This window comes from Ylistrum balloti, unplaced genomic scaffold (genome assembly GCF_031769215.1).
Source record: "Ylistrum balloti isolate Yb309-2 unplaced genomic scaffold, AGI_CSIRO_Ybal_v1 Utg369668, whole genome shotgun sequence".
NCBI classification, from domain to species: Eukaryota; Metazoa; Mollusca; class Bivalvia; order Pectinida; family Pectinidae; genus Ylistrum; species Ylistrum balloti.
Window position 1 is genome coordinate 3,010,926 of NW_026781915.1, and position 13,978 is coordinate 3,024,903.

At 33.9% G+C, this 13,978-nt stretch overlaps 1 protein-coding gene across 1 annotated transcript; it reads right to left on the reverse strand.

The window, feature by feature from the left end:
- Positions 1-1,238: 1,238 nt before the first annotated feature.
- Positions 1,239-13,268, reverse strand: LOC132560498 (serine/threonine-protein kinase stk11-like). The gene is made up of 9 exons (XM_060225166.1): positions 12,840-13,268; positions 12,178-12,261; positions 10,651-10,740; positions 10,056-10,188; positions 8,490-8,626; positions 7,298-7,425; positions 7,121-7,178; positions 6,206-6,390; positions 1,239-5,377 (listed from the first exon to the last, which is right to left on the reverse strand). Exons 1-9 carry the CDS (start codon positions 13,169-13,171, stop codon positions 5,265-5,267), a joined length of 1,260 nt encoding a protein of 419 aa, XP_060081149.1. The 5' UTR covers positions 13,172-13,268; the 3' UTR covers positions 1,239-5,264.
- Positions 13,269-13,978: the final 710 nt, after the last annotated feature.

Genomic DNA, 13,978 nt, shown 5'->3' on the forward strand with positions numbered 1-13,978 from the left:
TTTGGCAAACCTGATGGACCTTTAGCTGTCTACAGGTCAAATGCTGCACATTGCTAAGACTTTAAACAAACTGGTTCTCAAGAAGCCAGAATCCATTGTTAAAAAGCTACAATGGTGGAAGAACACGAATGATATCTGTTGAACCATTGCTTCATATATAAAAAACTCCAAAACAAAAATATCTATTTTCAAAACAGGTCTGGTATCATGTATTATATATACCTGTAAGACAACCTGAAGTTGATCTGTTCTAATGGCCTGTATCCAACAGTATTTACTGGTGTGTATCCTTCAACCTTTGCTTTGTTAGGATAAAGATGGTAATGTTTAAACTTTCAAAAGAAGGAACATGAAAATTGGGAAATTTGGAAAATTGATGTGTACTTAAAAGATTCTAACATTCCTTCATATAGAAGATGTCATAATGTTTTATGACGATGTCTATATTTTCATGAATGGGGTATCCCTATATGTCAACAGTAATGAGTGAAATATCAAGTCTCATGAGTAACAGTGTCACAGACAGCTTTATTAATCAAGGCTTTTTCAAGGTGTTCTTTCGGACTGAATCTGGGCCCCGTTCCCAACTGGATTTATTTCATAATACAGTTAAATTCTTATAATTTAGTTTGCTCATTTTAAAATTTCTTTCCCTACTGATAAATATGTTCCCCAAATGAGACAAAATAAAAGTTTCCAAATGAGTAGAAAAAAGCCCTGTAAATATTCATACTTCCAATGTTTGAGTGAATACTTCTCACAAAACGGAATCAGATACATTGTATATGTATCATGATGATCAATCACATGGCTACAAATATTGGTAACAGGGTTTATAAAACGGAGCAGCATGTGATCTCTTCATATAATGGAACACATAAATTTGTGCTATCATTTTGTTACAAACATGAATAAGCACAAATTTTATTTTGAATTTGAATGTGATTTTTGATAACATTTCAGCCAAATAAATGCCAAAGAATGCCAAAGCAGACATTCTTTTCATGCACCAACTTGCTTCTGATGAAAGTCCAACCTCTTTGGAAGAAGCTATAATTGTTAACCTCATCTTTTTTCCTATAAAGATTTCACATAGCAGGGCCATCAGATTAAGACTACCAACATTAATGTTAGCCTGATGAATCCAGTTTGGTAAAATATACTACATACCAGCATTATCACTGGTGATTCATCACAAAAAACCATGGTCACCAGCATAAAAAACTAAAACAACACAATATGTTTGTTCTATTAAAATTTATTTGGTTCCATTTGTATTATTAAGTAGAGGTGTACTGAGGAAATGTATTCTGATACCAAATGTCATGAAAATCAGTATAATGTGCCCAAAGGCCATTAGGGCACCGTTTTACAGTTTGTGGATATAAGTCCTGATGTAGTACAGTACAATTGTGGACATCAATAGAGACAATTACAGATAACAGCTATATATATACTTCTTGTATCTGTAAATCAATTTGTTATGTTTCCTACCTACGCTACAATTGTAATAATATCTATACATCAAGTTACATTGACCAGGAGTACCCCTGTGCATCATATTTAATACACAATTCAACACTGAGCATATACATAGTTACAAATCGGAAAAAATCCTCCAACAATTTTAACTCTCCTCTTCTAATGCATAAATGTATGTAGCATTAATCAGGCATTAAGTCTTGTAAGGAATTTTCTCCTTCATTTTACACTTTAACCAACTATAAAACTACAAATGACTTTACATCTTTGTAGGAGTAGTTAGCTTAAAAGTTATCTATCTACCACTTTTAACCAAAGCAGACCAATTTGTTAATCTAGATCAGACCATCTCTTCATTTCTTTCCAAGTTTTAAATCAAATGTAGTGAAAGGAAGACAAGCGAAAAATGGTTATGTCAGATTTCATAAGCGCTCTCCCTCCTGCAACCACATTAGAATAGTCCCAACTTAGATCTAGATCTGGCCAATTTAGTCTTTTAAGGATAACAGGATTTTGTGTACCAAAGGACACCAAACTACTCTAGGAATGCCATTCATTAAAAATTGTAACAAGAACAAAATCACAGTTTACCGACATCACAGTACCTTCTTCAATTTTATAAACAAAATAATGTGTATTTGAATACACTTCAGTGCAATGACTAAGACGTTGTAATAAACTACAGTACAACACATCTAAAACAGTTACTGACTTATAGAGTATGTACAACAAATAGTCGTAATTCCAAGTTTTACAAAGCCTTCTTCATCAGTGATGGTAGATTTTTAACTCAATTTTTTCTAAATTTGCCACTTGATGAAATATGTATGTTAAAATGTACTAGAATACACAGCACATTTAATTGTAGAAATTTATTTATTTATCAAAATTCAACCTGAACTAATTTCAGACTTTATAAATAATGTGGAATAACTAATAATAATGATGATTATGACAAGGATGGATTTCATACACACAGGTACTTGTTTTTTTCAATCTGTAAATATGCCAAATATTTAAAGGAAGAAATATGGTTGATTTCTCGATATCGACGAGAATTCCAAATGTCTACAATACATACGGTCTGTGTAAGAATTTTTTGCCATGTTCTGTCGGGATGTATCACAATTGTATCTCTTTTTCATTTTTCTGTTTCAGAGATTGATTTGAATTGTTCACAAACTTCAGATTCTATAAATGGAAATTTAATGGAACACAAAGAGTTTGGCAATGTACTAAACAAACTCATAAAATTACAAAATAACAGCACAAAAAGTAACAAGCACCTGTTTGCTAAAATCAGTTAAAATGGTGGATACTTTCCCATAAAATATCCCATAATGCATGATGGTTTGGGACTGATCGACATTCTGTCTCAGTTCTATATTTCTATTGGCAGAGTTAATCACCAACATACCTACCCTTTTGTTGTGTTCCTATCAAAGTTATAAATTAGACAACAAACGGTATGAGTCTTCATAATGTAGTACCAGTACCAAAATTTATGACAAAATCAACATTTTTACATAAATGCAATATCTTGTGTAATTCATCAACAATAAGATCTCAAAAAGCAACTAAATTGTCTCTAAAAGATTGTGTTTCTAACCTAGAAACTTCAGTCTCCTTACAGAGATTATTCCTTTCTGTCTTGCATAGAAATGAGAAATCCTGTCACTTCTATCAATAGCGTGTGTGAACAATGTTTTTATCTCCATCATTAATCAGTTCCAGAAGCATTTTTGTTTTAGAGTCTATTTCCTTATTTCTGCCAAAACATATCCTTTTTGCTTCACACTAACAAGTAATCTGGAAATATCTGAACCATAAAAAACACTTTTCATATAAGTCAATGTTGAATATAATTCAAAATTTTGACACATGAAAAGAATTTAAAAATTTACTTATTTGGTTGCAGCATCTAATGAGAATATAAGTGATTTCCAGGAGAGGAATAAAGAGATGATTCAGAAATGTGGCATATTAATCAGATGAAAATTAAAAACATCTATCTATTTTGTATTCATGAATAGATGGTTCTGACAAGATGTAATGCAGGACACTGATGAAATGACCACTACAGAAGTAATCATTAAGTATAATCAAACTACGTTTTCTATTTATTTTCTTTCATGAAATGTGAAAATTCCATGAAACTCTCTTCTACAAAGATGTATGTAAATATCCCATCTGCAGTATGATTAACCCTCGGATGTGTTTATCACAACTTTACAATTTCCCATGAAATCTACCCAATTTTAAGTGTTGATCTACGTAAACTTTTTCCAGTTCAGGTTAAAGCTTTTTGGAGCTGTATGTTTCATCCATTCAAGGAACCTGAGGTCATATAATGAAAGTAACTTCTTTTCTTGATTTTTTGGTCCATCTGTTCATTGTGTACAATGAAAAAAAAGGAAAGATACACACCTCAATGAATTCATTGGTTCTTCTTTAAAATGTCAATCCGAACTTGTGACAATTTGAGGAAAGAATTCAAATCTGTCAACTAATAAGGGATTTGTTTTTGGTTCAAGGGTAGGTATTGTATCGTGGATTTAGAACTAATGTGCTTCTTAAATGTAGAGCTGAGTGCACTTTGGGTGTAAAAAAACAACAAAAAAATAGAGCTATCAGCAACTTCATCGATGAGTATTTCAACCAATGAGGTAACTTTACAATTGTATTCACAAAATCAGCCATAGTTTGTGGCTCCCAGGATATAAAAAAACACAAATTGTGTATACTCCCTGTGTGCCTCCCATTAGAAAAGCACAACATTATTGTAAAAGATAGACAGCAATATTTTTCTTTTAAGATGCTGGTCTGTATATAGATTTGCCAGTAGACTGGAATGTGGAAAGTATAGTTATACGCCACTAATGTATCCCTTACCAGCTATCAAATTATCATGGTAACTAAATCAAATGCTTATATACATTAATTTACTTCCCGAGCCAGTATTACTGGTTGTCCCATCATAATGGAAGGCAAACAGGTAAATTCCATATAGACCGACAGACATACCATGAAAAAGGATGATTATTTGAGACAGAGGATAATAATACCTGTCATTTAGACCATTTAAGATAACAAATATTGTTCTGGATCAAATCCAGCAAAACTTATTACATCACCATTTTACCCAATACATTTGTAATACCCCATTCATCCCTTTACACTTAATCATTACCCTATTCCTTTGTCCTTTACAACATATTAAGACAAAAATTGAGAGTTGGTGATTTAAATGTTACAAGGAGTAAAATTTATTCACCTATAGTCAATTTTATATTCATAAAGCAAATGACAGTTAAGTAAAAAATAAGTACCCTCTTATAGGTGAAATTTGTATAATATTCCTATTTCAATGCATTCAGATGTTTAAATAAAAATCTAAATATACAGTGCAAGGCTATTTTTAAAATCTGGAATTAACCCTGATGACAATGAAATGAAAATGACAAATGCCTCCAACACTCTTTCATCTTCCATACTTGAGGGTTTTTTTTCGTCCCAATACCCCTTGTCAGAGTAATATCATTGTGACATCTAGTTAACAAAATTTCTCTCATTTTCACACTTATGCATGCTTTGAATATCTCATATAAAAATGTCTTATCTGATAACCCTCTCGTACCAGCACTGTTTCCTTACATACAATTAACATGTATACAAGCACATTTCAAATGCACTTTAGAGCTGTTCAGTCTATTTCAACTATCACTAAGGAACACACACCCATTTAAACCAATCAGGAATGACCATATAACCACTGCAACCAATCAGGACTGTTTACAAGAGGCCAGAAGCCCAGACTTCGCTCGCTTCTTCTTGTGTTTATGCTCTGGAATGGAGTTGTCTTTAATTACTGGTTGGGCATTATTGTTTGCAGTGTCTGAAAAGGTAAAGAAATGCATAAATAAGAATTAGAGATACATTTACTACTATCAACAGCTTGGTTTTTATTTGCTTTGCCCGGATGCCTGTATCACTCACATGGATATTTAAGGATATAATGCAAAACTTTACATTTCTTTAGAAGGAAAACATTTTCCCTGATGAGCCTCATCCCTCAGATACAACTTCAAATTCAGACATCAGTTGTTTATCACTTGATGTCCAGCATCTCAATGGCTTCAAAGATTTAATCTGTGCTGAGGTGGGACCAGACCCCAGGACAGATTATAAGTTATGATTGTTTTATCTCCTGATGCTAAGCAATGCTATAGTTATTCAGTGAGGAAGTGTTTCAAAGAGACAAAGATCCAAATGAACTGATATGAAAACGAACTAAATCTACCTGGGGGTTAGATTTTCCCTATTGGGCCCTACCCCTCAGGCCACAGAATGTTCATCTTTCCCGTAGAAAGCTTTAGACCAAATTTTATTAAAATCTGCTCGGTCGTTCATGAATAATTGCAATATACAGTAAATGTTGACAGATGATGGCCAGACGCGCAGTATCCCTGTAGCTCACTTGACCCTTCGAGCCAGGTAAGCTTACAAAAAAGTAGTTTACACCAACATAGCAACATTAAGTTCGAGATCTAATCCACATTGTTTTTCATTTTAATAGGAATGTCAACGATTACAATATCACTGTCCTGTATCAATTAAATAAGCTGATCTCCTTGCTGTGAGTGTCACAGGTTAGGTGATAGGGTTCCTTGGCCTACTGTATGATAAATATCATCTGGTACCAAGAAGAGTAAATCAATCTTACTTGTAGAGGGAATAGTGTCAGAGAAAATCTGTGAGTCATCATATTCCTCATCATCACTGGGTGTGCCACAGTGTAGGTCCTCCAGATACTGGACCACACTCATGCTCCTGTATACATCCCCCTCCTCTTTAGAAGGGGGAAATGGGACATAGTCCTGTGTCCTTGTATGCTTCTTACATACCCAGCTAGTATAAATGAATATAAAAAAATCATACATTATACAAATCAACAACTGAGAAACTAATCAAGCAATGAAACAACTTTTTTAAGTACATGTGCGAAAAAATCAAATAACCAGTCAGAATAGACTAACTTCATTACATTAACAAGAATCATACATATCAACTTTTATCATGAACCTGTCTTTTTTATTTTCTGAGAAATGGCAGCAAGGCACTTCATCTGTAAACAATTCAAATCTTTTTGAATTAATAACACCCATTCAATTTTCATTAATAAGCTGCATTTTACCAATAAAATCTAGAGAAAATGGGATCAAATTTCACCTGTAAAATCAAAGAGATGACTGCTTGGTAGTCATTTTGCTTCGTCAACCTTTAGATTTACACGGTGTACCAATATGGAGGGATAATATAAGATTTCATCAGGATTCCATTGGAAGATTCTTTCTTCCTTGAGATTAGTAAAACCCTTTCTCAGGGCTTGTTTTCCTGATTTGTTTTAAATTGTAGTTAACACAATTCTTGTATCTATGAGATTATATTTCTGAGAAGTAACACTAAGAATTTCCAGATAGATGGTGTAATAGGTTGATTGAGTGACCAGTACCAAACAACCAACAAAAGTGATTGGAAATAATCATCTGATTTCAGTTGGTTAAATACACCAAGAGGCATTTCCAGTCAGTGACTCTCATCTGTTTTTATACAAATTAATGTTGTCTCCATTACTTACTCATGTTTTTTTATCTGTTGAATCCCTAATCTCTTCTCTGGCTCAACATGAAGCATGCCTGCAACATAAAATCAGACATTATGATAACATTTAAAATGATAGAAACATACAATAAAAAAAATCAATTTTTCTTTTTTCCATTTAGATCTAAGTAGCATTCAACTCCTGAATACTGACCTTTTAAAAGACCTGACAACAGTGAGTCACATGTGTCTGGAATGGTGTATACTCCTTTTCCAATATTTACAAATAATCTATAAATATTGTCACCCTCAAATGGATACAGACCAGTAGCCATGTTGTATCTGAAATTAAATTTTCATGAATTAACGTTTTTGTTAATACACTTCATGCACATGTACTTGCAAAGTGTCAGTTTTAAATGTTTTCAACAGTTTGGCCAAACACAAGAACATTCTAATAATATTTACAAACAAATGCAGGAGCATTGCATGTAATATGGCCTGTTGAAACATTTCTTTGACTTCTATATGTAAACTTTCAAAGATAAAAATTGCAACTAAAACACTCCTCTTGAACTTAAAATTAATCAGACACTTGTATGGTTGAACATGAAAACTGACATCAAGCTATTTGTCACCAGATACTCTGCCATTGATCTCTAATTAATGTGAATCACTGTGGTAAACCAGACATTTATTCAGGTACCTATCATTTGTAATGCAGCTTTTATTGTCAACTTCTTCAAATACACAGGTTATGTATCATCATTACCACCAAATATTTATTTCCTTCTGAGAAGATAAGGGTGCTAATAATGTTATATAATATATAATAACATAAATAATTACACAGTCCACGTCATGAAGAAACCTAAAACTGTCTCATGTAGAAGTATCCATGATCCTGGCTTCTGATACACAAATGAGATGAGGGTAGGTAGTAGTCCTATAACTCATTGTAAATCTCATCAATTCTAAGTCTGCCATTACTTTGCTCCATTTCTGGGAATGTACCACAGAGAAGTTCAACCTGAACCTTTTACAAAAATCTAATGCCTTTGACTCTATATCAAGGATCTAATGCCTTTGACTCTATATCAAGGATCTAATGCCTTTGACCCTATGTCAAGGATCTAATGCCTTTGATCCTATGTCAAGGATCTAATGCCTTTGACCCTATGTCAAGAATCCAATGACTTTACAAACAGAGAGTGGAGCTAGTTTTTGGCAGTATCAAATTAAACATTATTAATCTTTAGTATTAGTACATGTACTATAAATGGTACATAAACTAATACATCAATATACCTATCATACACTAGTACTTAAAAAGAGCTATACAGTTTGGAATAGTAATTCAACATAAGTTTTGAAAAAGTTTGATTCAAAAAGCAAGTTATACATACAATGTAACACCACTAGCCCAAACATCCACTTTGAAGCCAACAAACGTCTCAAGTCCATTAGCAATTTCAGGGGGCTGGAACGCTGGAGACCCTTGGCTAGTTCTACATGTGTCATCCTCGGCAAACATATCCAATTTCTGAAAAAAACCATAAAATACTGGTAACTGAATACTATCTTAAAGGTTAATGTTCAAGTCAGTACTATGAGAAAATACTATTTTCAAGCTCTGAATCGGTGGGACTAGTGAATTTTAAAGATGGAAGTTAGTGGGGTAGGCTAATTACAATACTCAGAAATAAACCTGCATTTTGTCTCAGTGCAATGTACGGCTAGTTGTAGAAATGACAAATGAACCTGACATAAACTCTTTTCATTATTTCTGAAACAATACAGTGTCAGTAACCTCATCTTGGTGAGTCATACAGAAGTAATATCACTGACAGAATTATTATAAAAAGTAGGGCTAGTAAAAACTGTACTTGTTGAAAAAGAAATGTTCAGCTCTGAACTCATCTAACTCAAGAGACATAGGTCAAGGTCAATCATTTGAAGAAAATGGTAGCCCTTCATCAACTTACATTAAATCACCAATATCAACAGTCTGAGAAGAAGTTTTTAATGAAAAAAATTGGTAACCCTTCATCCCAACATGCCACAAACCAAATATCGGCACCCTGGGCCTTTTTCATTTTTGAGAAGTCATTTACAGATTTTGATGTGTTTGACACCTGTGAAAAAAAGTCAATGTCAATAATATGAACCAATTTGGTAGCCCTTCATCTCTGCATGCAACTGGTTAAATATCAGAGCCGTGGGCCTTTCAGTTATCGAGAAGAAGTTGTTTGAAGATTTTGACATGTCTGACACCTGTGACCTTGAAAGTAGGTCAAAGTCAACAATATGAAACAACTTGGAAGCCCATCATCCCAGCATCATATAGGCCCCATATCAGCACCCTGAGCCTTTTGGTTATAGTGAAGAAATTGTTTGAAAATTTTAACATATTTAACCCCTGTGACCAAGGTCATTCATTTTAACAAACTAACTAGCCCTTTATCCCCTCATGCTACAGGCCAAATATCAGCACCCTGGGCATTTTGGTCACTGATGAGAAGAAGGCATTTGAATAGAAATTTAACGCAAGGCACATGACAATAGACAAAACACAATGGCTATAGGTCATCCTGACACTTAGGGTCAGATGACCTAAAAATCCATACAAAGAGATAAAACAGGCTTCTTCTCAAATCTGAGGAATTAAACAAGGCCAATTCTGAAACATGATCTTCATATACACTAGGGCCACTACATTATAGAGTTAGTAATTGTTACTTACCTGAGCAAGCCTAAATGTCACTATGTCACAGACATAAATTTGTAATGTGAAATTTGTTGCATATTCTAAATTTTATATACAAATGACAGGTTGCCTGGCAGGTAGTGAAGAACACTACATTATCCACATGAATTTTTGTGAGCATGTTCATGGAAGGATGTTTTACATGTTAAGTTTGCTAATGTCATTTTAAGTTCAACAATGTTTGGTGCTTGGACCAAACTCCTACCTCTGCCACTCCTAAGTCAGTTATCCTCAATGTCTCGTCTGTGGTCAGAAGCAAGTTACTGGGCTTGATATCTTTGTGTACAATGCCCTGTCCATGCAAATATTCTAGACCATCAATCAGCTGAGAAAAATAGCTGAGGGGAAAAAAACAAAAGAACAAAATTGACACTTATTTATAATGATGCATATGAATTGATCAATTATCTTCAATATTAAATGAGCAGAAATTGCAGTTATGTTTGAACACACCTAATTTCAATGTCTATTAATCGCCGTTTTTATTTTCATTGTGACTATCTATAAAGTAAATCACAATGACATTATTTAACATTAAAATATACTTGCTGTTTACCATGACAGAACTTTAATATCATAATGTTCAACAGTATTCTGATGTTGAGGATGACAAATTTGTAAAATATTCTTGAAGAGATAAAGCGAAACAGTATTATATTTCAACAATAACACAACTGTCAATAAGAGATTTTGCTTCAGCTTTATAAAATAATCAAATTTAAGGTGGCCAAGGTTACATCTTGAAATGGTAATAAATTTGTTAACAGAATGTACAAAGGAGTACTAAGGTTTACACTTACTTGTGTGACTGACATAAAGGGAATTTCTTGTCTTTGGTACTCTCAAGCATCTCCTGAAGTTCACATACACAGTATTCCATAATAAGGTACCTGGGCAATGGTTAAGGTCTATGCATACAATGTGTATGTATGATTATAAAACTTAAGATTGATAACAAGATGTAACATTAACAAATGTCCCCATTTAACTTCCCTGAACTTACAAGTAATCAGTGAATAATTTTTAATCAAATTCTCACAATACCTGCAGCTCATGCATGTGCATTACATGAAGATTTTTGCCATTCTCTGAATAATTCAAATGACTTTATCCAATCAATGACCCAAAGTTCTGTAAAATTTCACTGAATAATCACAATCCTTACCAGGGAAAATATAGATGTTAAACAAAGTCAAATTCACACAATAAGTTTTCAATATGACCTATTTTGCTATGGAGGTGATGTGGTTAAATCATGAATGGCCCATCTCGCATTAATTTTCTTTATATGCCATTCTCAAATAATGATAATGGTTATGGTCAATTTTCATGATCTTATCCCCAATATACCAATGAATTCTGACACAAGCCCATCTTTCCGGTTGAGACACATGTTCGAATTGACATTGGAAAAATTTATCATAACAACATTCTAAAACAATATGCTAAAATGTGTCATCGAAATGTTAAGTGGACAGTAAAAACAATGATGATGATTTTTGCAACATATTCTGATTCACCCTTGTTGGCTTCAATGGAGTTGGTTGGTGATGTCAGAATGTCAATAAAGATTATATCCGTATTCTCAATCCAAGGGTCAACTTCATTTATAATATCACAGGTAAATGAAATCATATCACATGGTACTGTCTCCTTCCTTTCCTTCTAATGAGAATGATACATAAATCCAAATTTTCATTGGAATGAAACACGTACGGACAACTTTGGATGAGTTTCTCATCGTGATCTGATTGACACCTCTCCATGATATCTGTTGTTTTATTGATCTACTTTAGTGAATAAATACCTTAACCATTCTGAGAAAGATATGACAATTTTTGGATATGTACACCAGGTATCAATAGTTGAAAGGAGTGTTTTGATTGGCTAAGTACATGTGAGGGACCATTTCGTACAAAATTATGCATTTCTTATTTGTTGAATTTCATTAATATTGCAATAATAACATCACTGTTAGGTTCAAATTATTTTAGAATGGAGATAGCATGTTGAAACCAAAAATTCATGATCTAATCTCCAGTATATACATAAAAAACAAGCATACTATGTTCTTATTGGAATCCATATGATGGTAGTTTGGTCACAACAGGTAAGTTTGTCTGCATTCCAAGGACTTTGTGCAATTCTTGTATTTCTTTTCAGGTATTTCCTTTTAATTCCCTGTCCCTACAGAGCAAATGTTGTTCATTAAACTTTTTGGAATCTCAGATGATTTGATCTGATGGTTATCAGTCTTCATAAATTTAGTTTATAACAACATTAATTCCTGCATTGACAAGTCTATTACATTTTCATTTCAAGGATACATCTTCTGTTTCTCATCATTAACATGTACGTCGAGGAGGTTGATAACATGACGATGGCAGAGTCTCTTCAGGAATTGTATTTCTCTGCAATTCAAAGCAACATAATAATGTTACTTATGTATTTGATCTCTGAATCTTAAAACAGTTTTACATATGCATCTGATTTTGACATGCTTGATTTCTATTTACCCGTAAGTTTGAATTACCCGATTAAACTGTTACATCACATACATGTTCCTATTATTCATTGTGAGAATAATCTAACAACTGCATGAATTCTATTGATGTGCAATTTTGCATTTGTCAAAATGACATCATCAGGAATGGTTAATTAGCTACAGCTAATAAAGATACAGCAATAGTTTCAGTTATTAGCTGGACAGCTATCGAATGACCAGAGAGACAGTGCATATTGAGTTTATTTTCATGACTTTCGTGTTGGTGAAGTTAGTCCCAAACATTATACCCTTACAAGATTCTTTGCATTATATGTGATGTAATTTAAATAGTGAAGCTCTTCCACTGGTGATCAAGACAATGCATTTTTTTTGCGCGACTTCTCCATCACTTTCCACAACAGTTAATGTTCATTTGATAAGAAAGCAATCACATACCAAGAATTATTTTAGAGCAATAGTTGTTTTGTTTCCCAACATACACACCTTTGAACATTCTGTTCTCCGTTTGGAATCTTTCTCAGTTTTCTCTTTTTTAAGATTTTCACAGCACGTCGACATAACGTCTCCGTGTCAATAGCTTCCTTGACTTTCCCGTAAGACCCTTCGCCTAGCACATCCCCTATCAGATATTTCCCTATCAGTTTTGCCTTCCGCCGGCGAGGCTGATACACGATTTCGTTGGAGTCAACCCGATGGATAATAAATGGCACTTCATCTGGATCTTCCATGATGGACAGGAAAGGATCCATATGGACATGGGGATACTCATCCTCAACAAGCGTCATCGCTTGCGGCACCATGTCTTCATCTGCCATAGCTGCTGGAAATAGGCGAAACTATCCACCGAAAAACTCATTACAACGTTTTTAATTTGACTCTAAGGACTGCAGACTCCATATTGTTTTGTCAAATGGAGGCCACTTCCAGTCACGTGATTCACCGATTTATCAACAAGGGAGACTATTCACTGAAAGCAGACAGAAGTTCTGGGTTACTCAAGACGGGCGTAATAGAGAATTACCATTCCCTGCTCATAGATATGTTAACAAACATCTTCTGATGAAAGGCCGAATGGCTTTATAGCTGACTTACAGCCCGTGAAATAAAATAAATTATGACATACGGCATTCCCTAACCTAACTTCGGATAATTCTTACTGTACATTGGATTTTTGTCCTGTCCAAGTGAAATCTTACCAGTTGGCATAGTGGTCATATTATTTTTATGCTGGTGATGACTCTACGGAGATATAACCGGGGAGCTAATTAAAGTTTAGCAGCAGATGATAGTAAATTACCTAAACGTGTCAGGTTCGGCAATTAGCCTCTGCATGTTGCGTCCATGACATCTGTCATTAAAAATATCCAGTTTCTGCGGAGCTTAGGCTGGATATATATATCTAAGCAGGAAGTAAACTGAATAATCTTACGGTCCTTGATCTAATTGATGTTGTTACTAATATTGGTGAAATAATGATATAAGTTTATAACGATGACAGGCGATATAGATTTAGTAAGATATTAAAAAAGGTGAATATTTCCCTACAAAACAGTCCGACATTTTATATGACATAGGCTTACAGGAGATTAATACGGATTTGGACTTTTCTTTCAATCGCATTG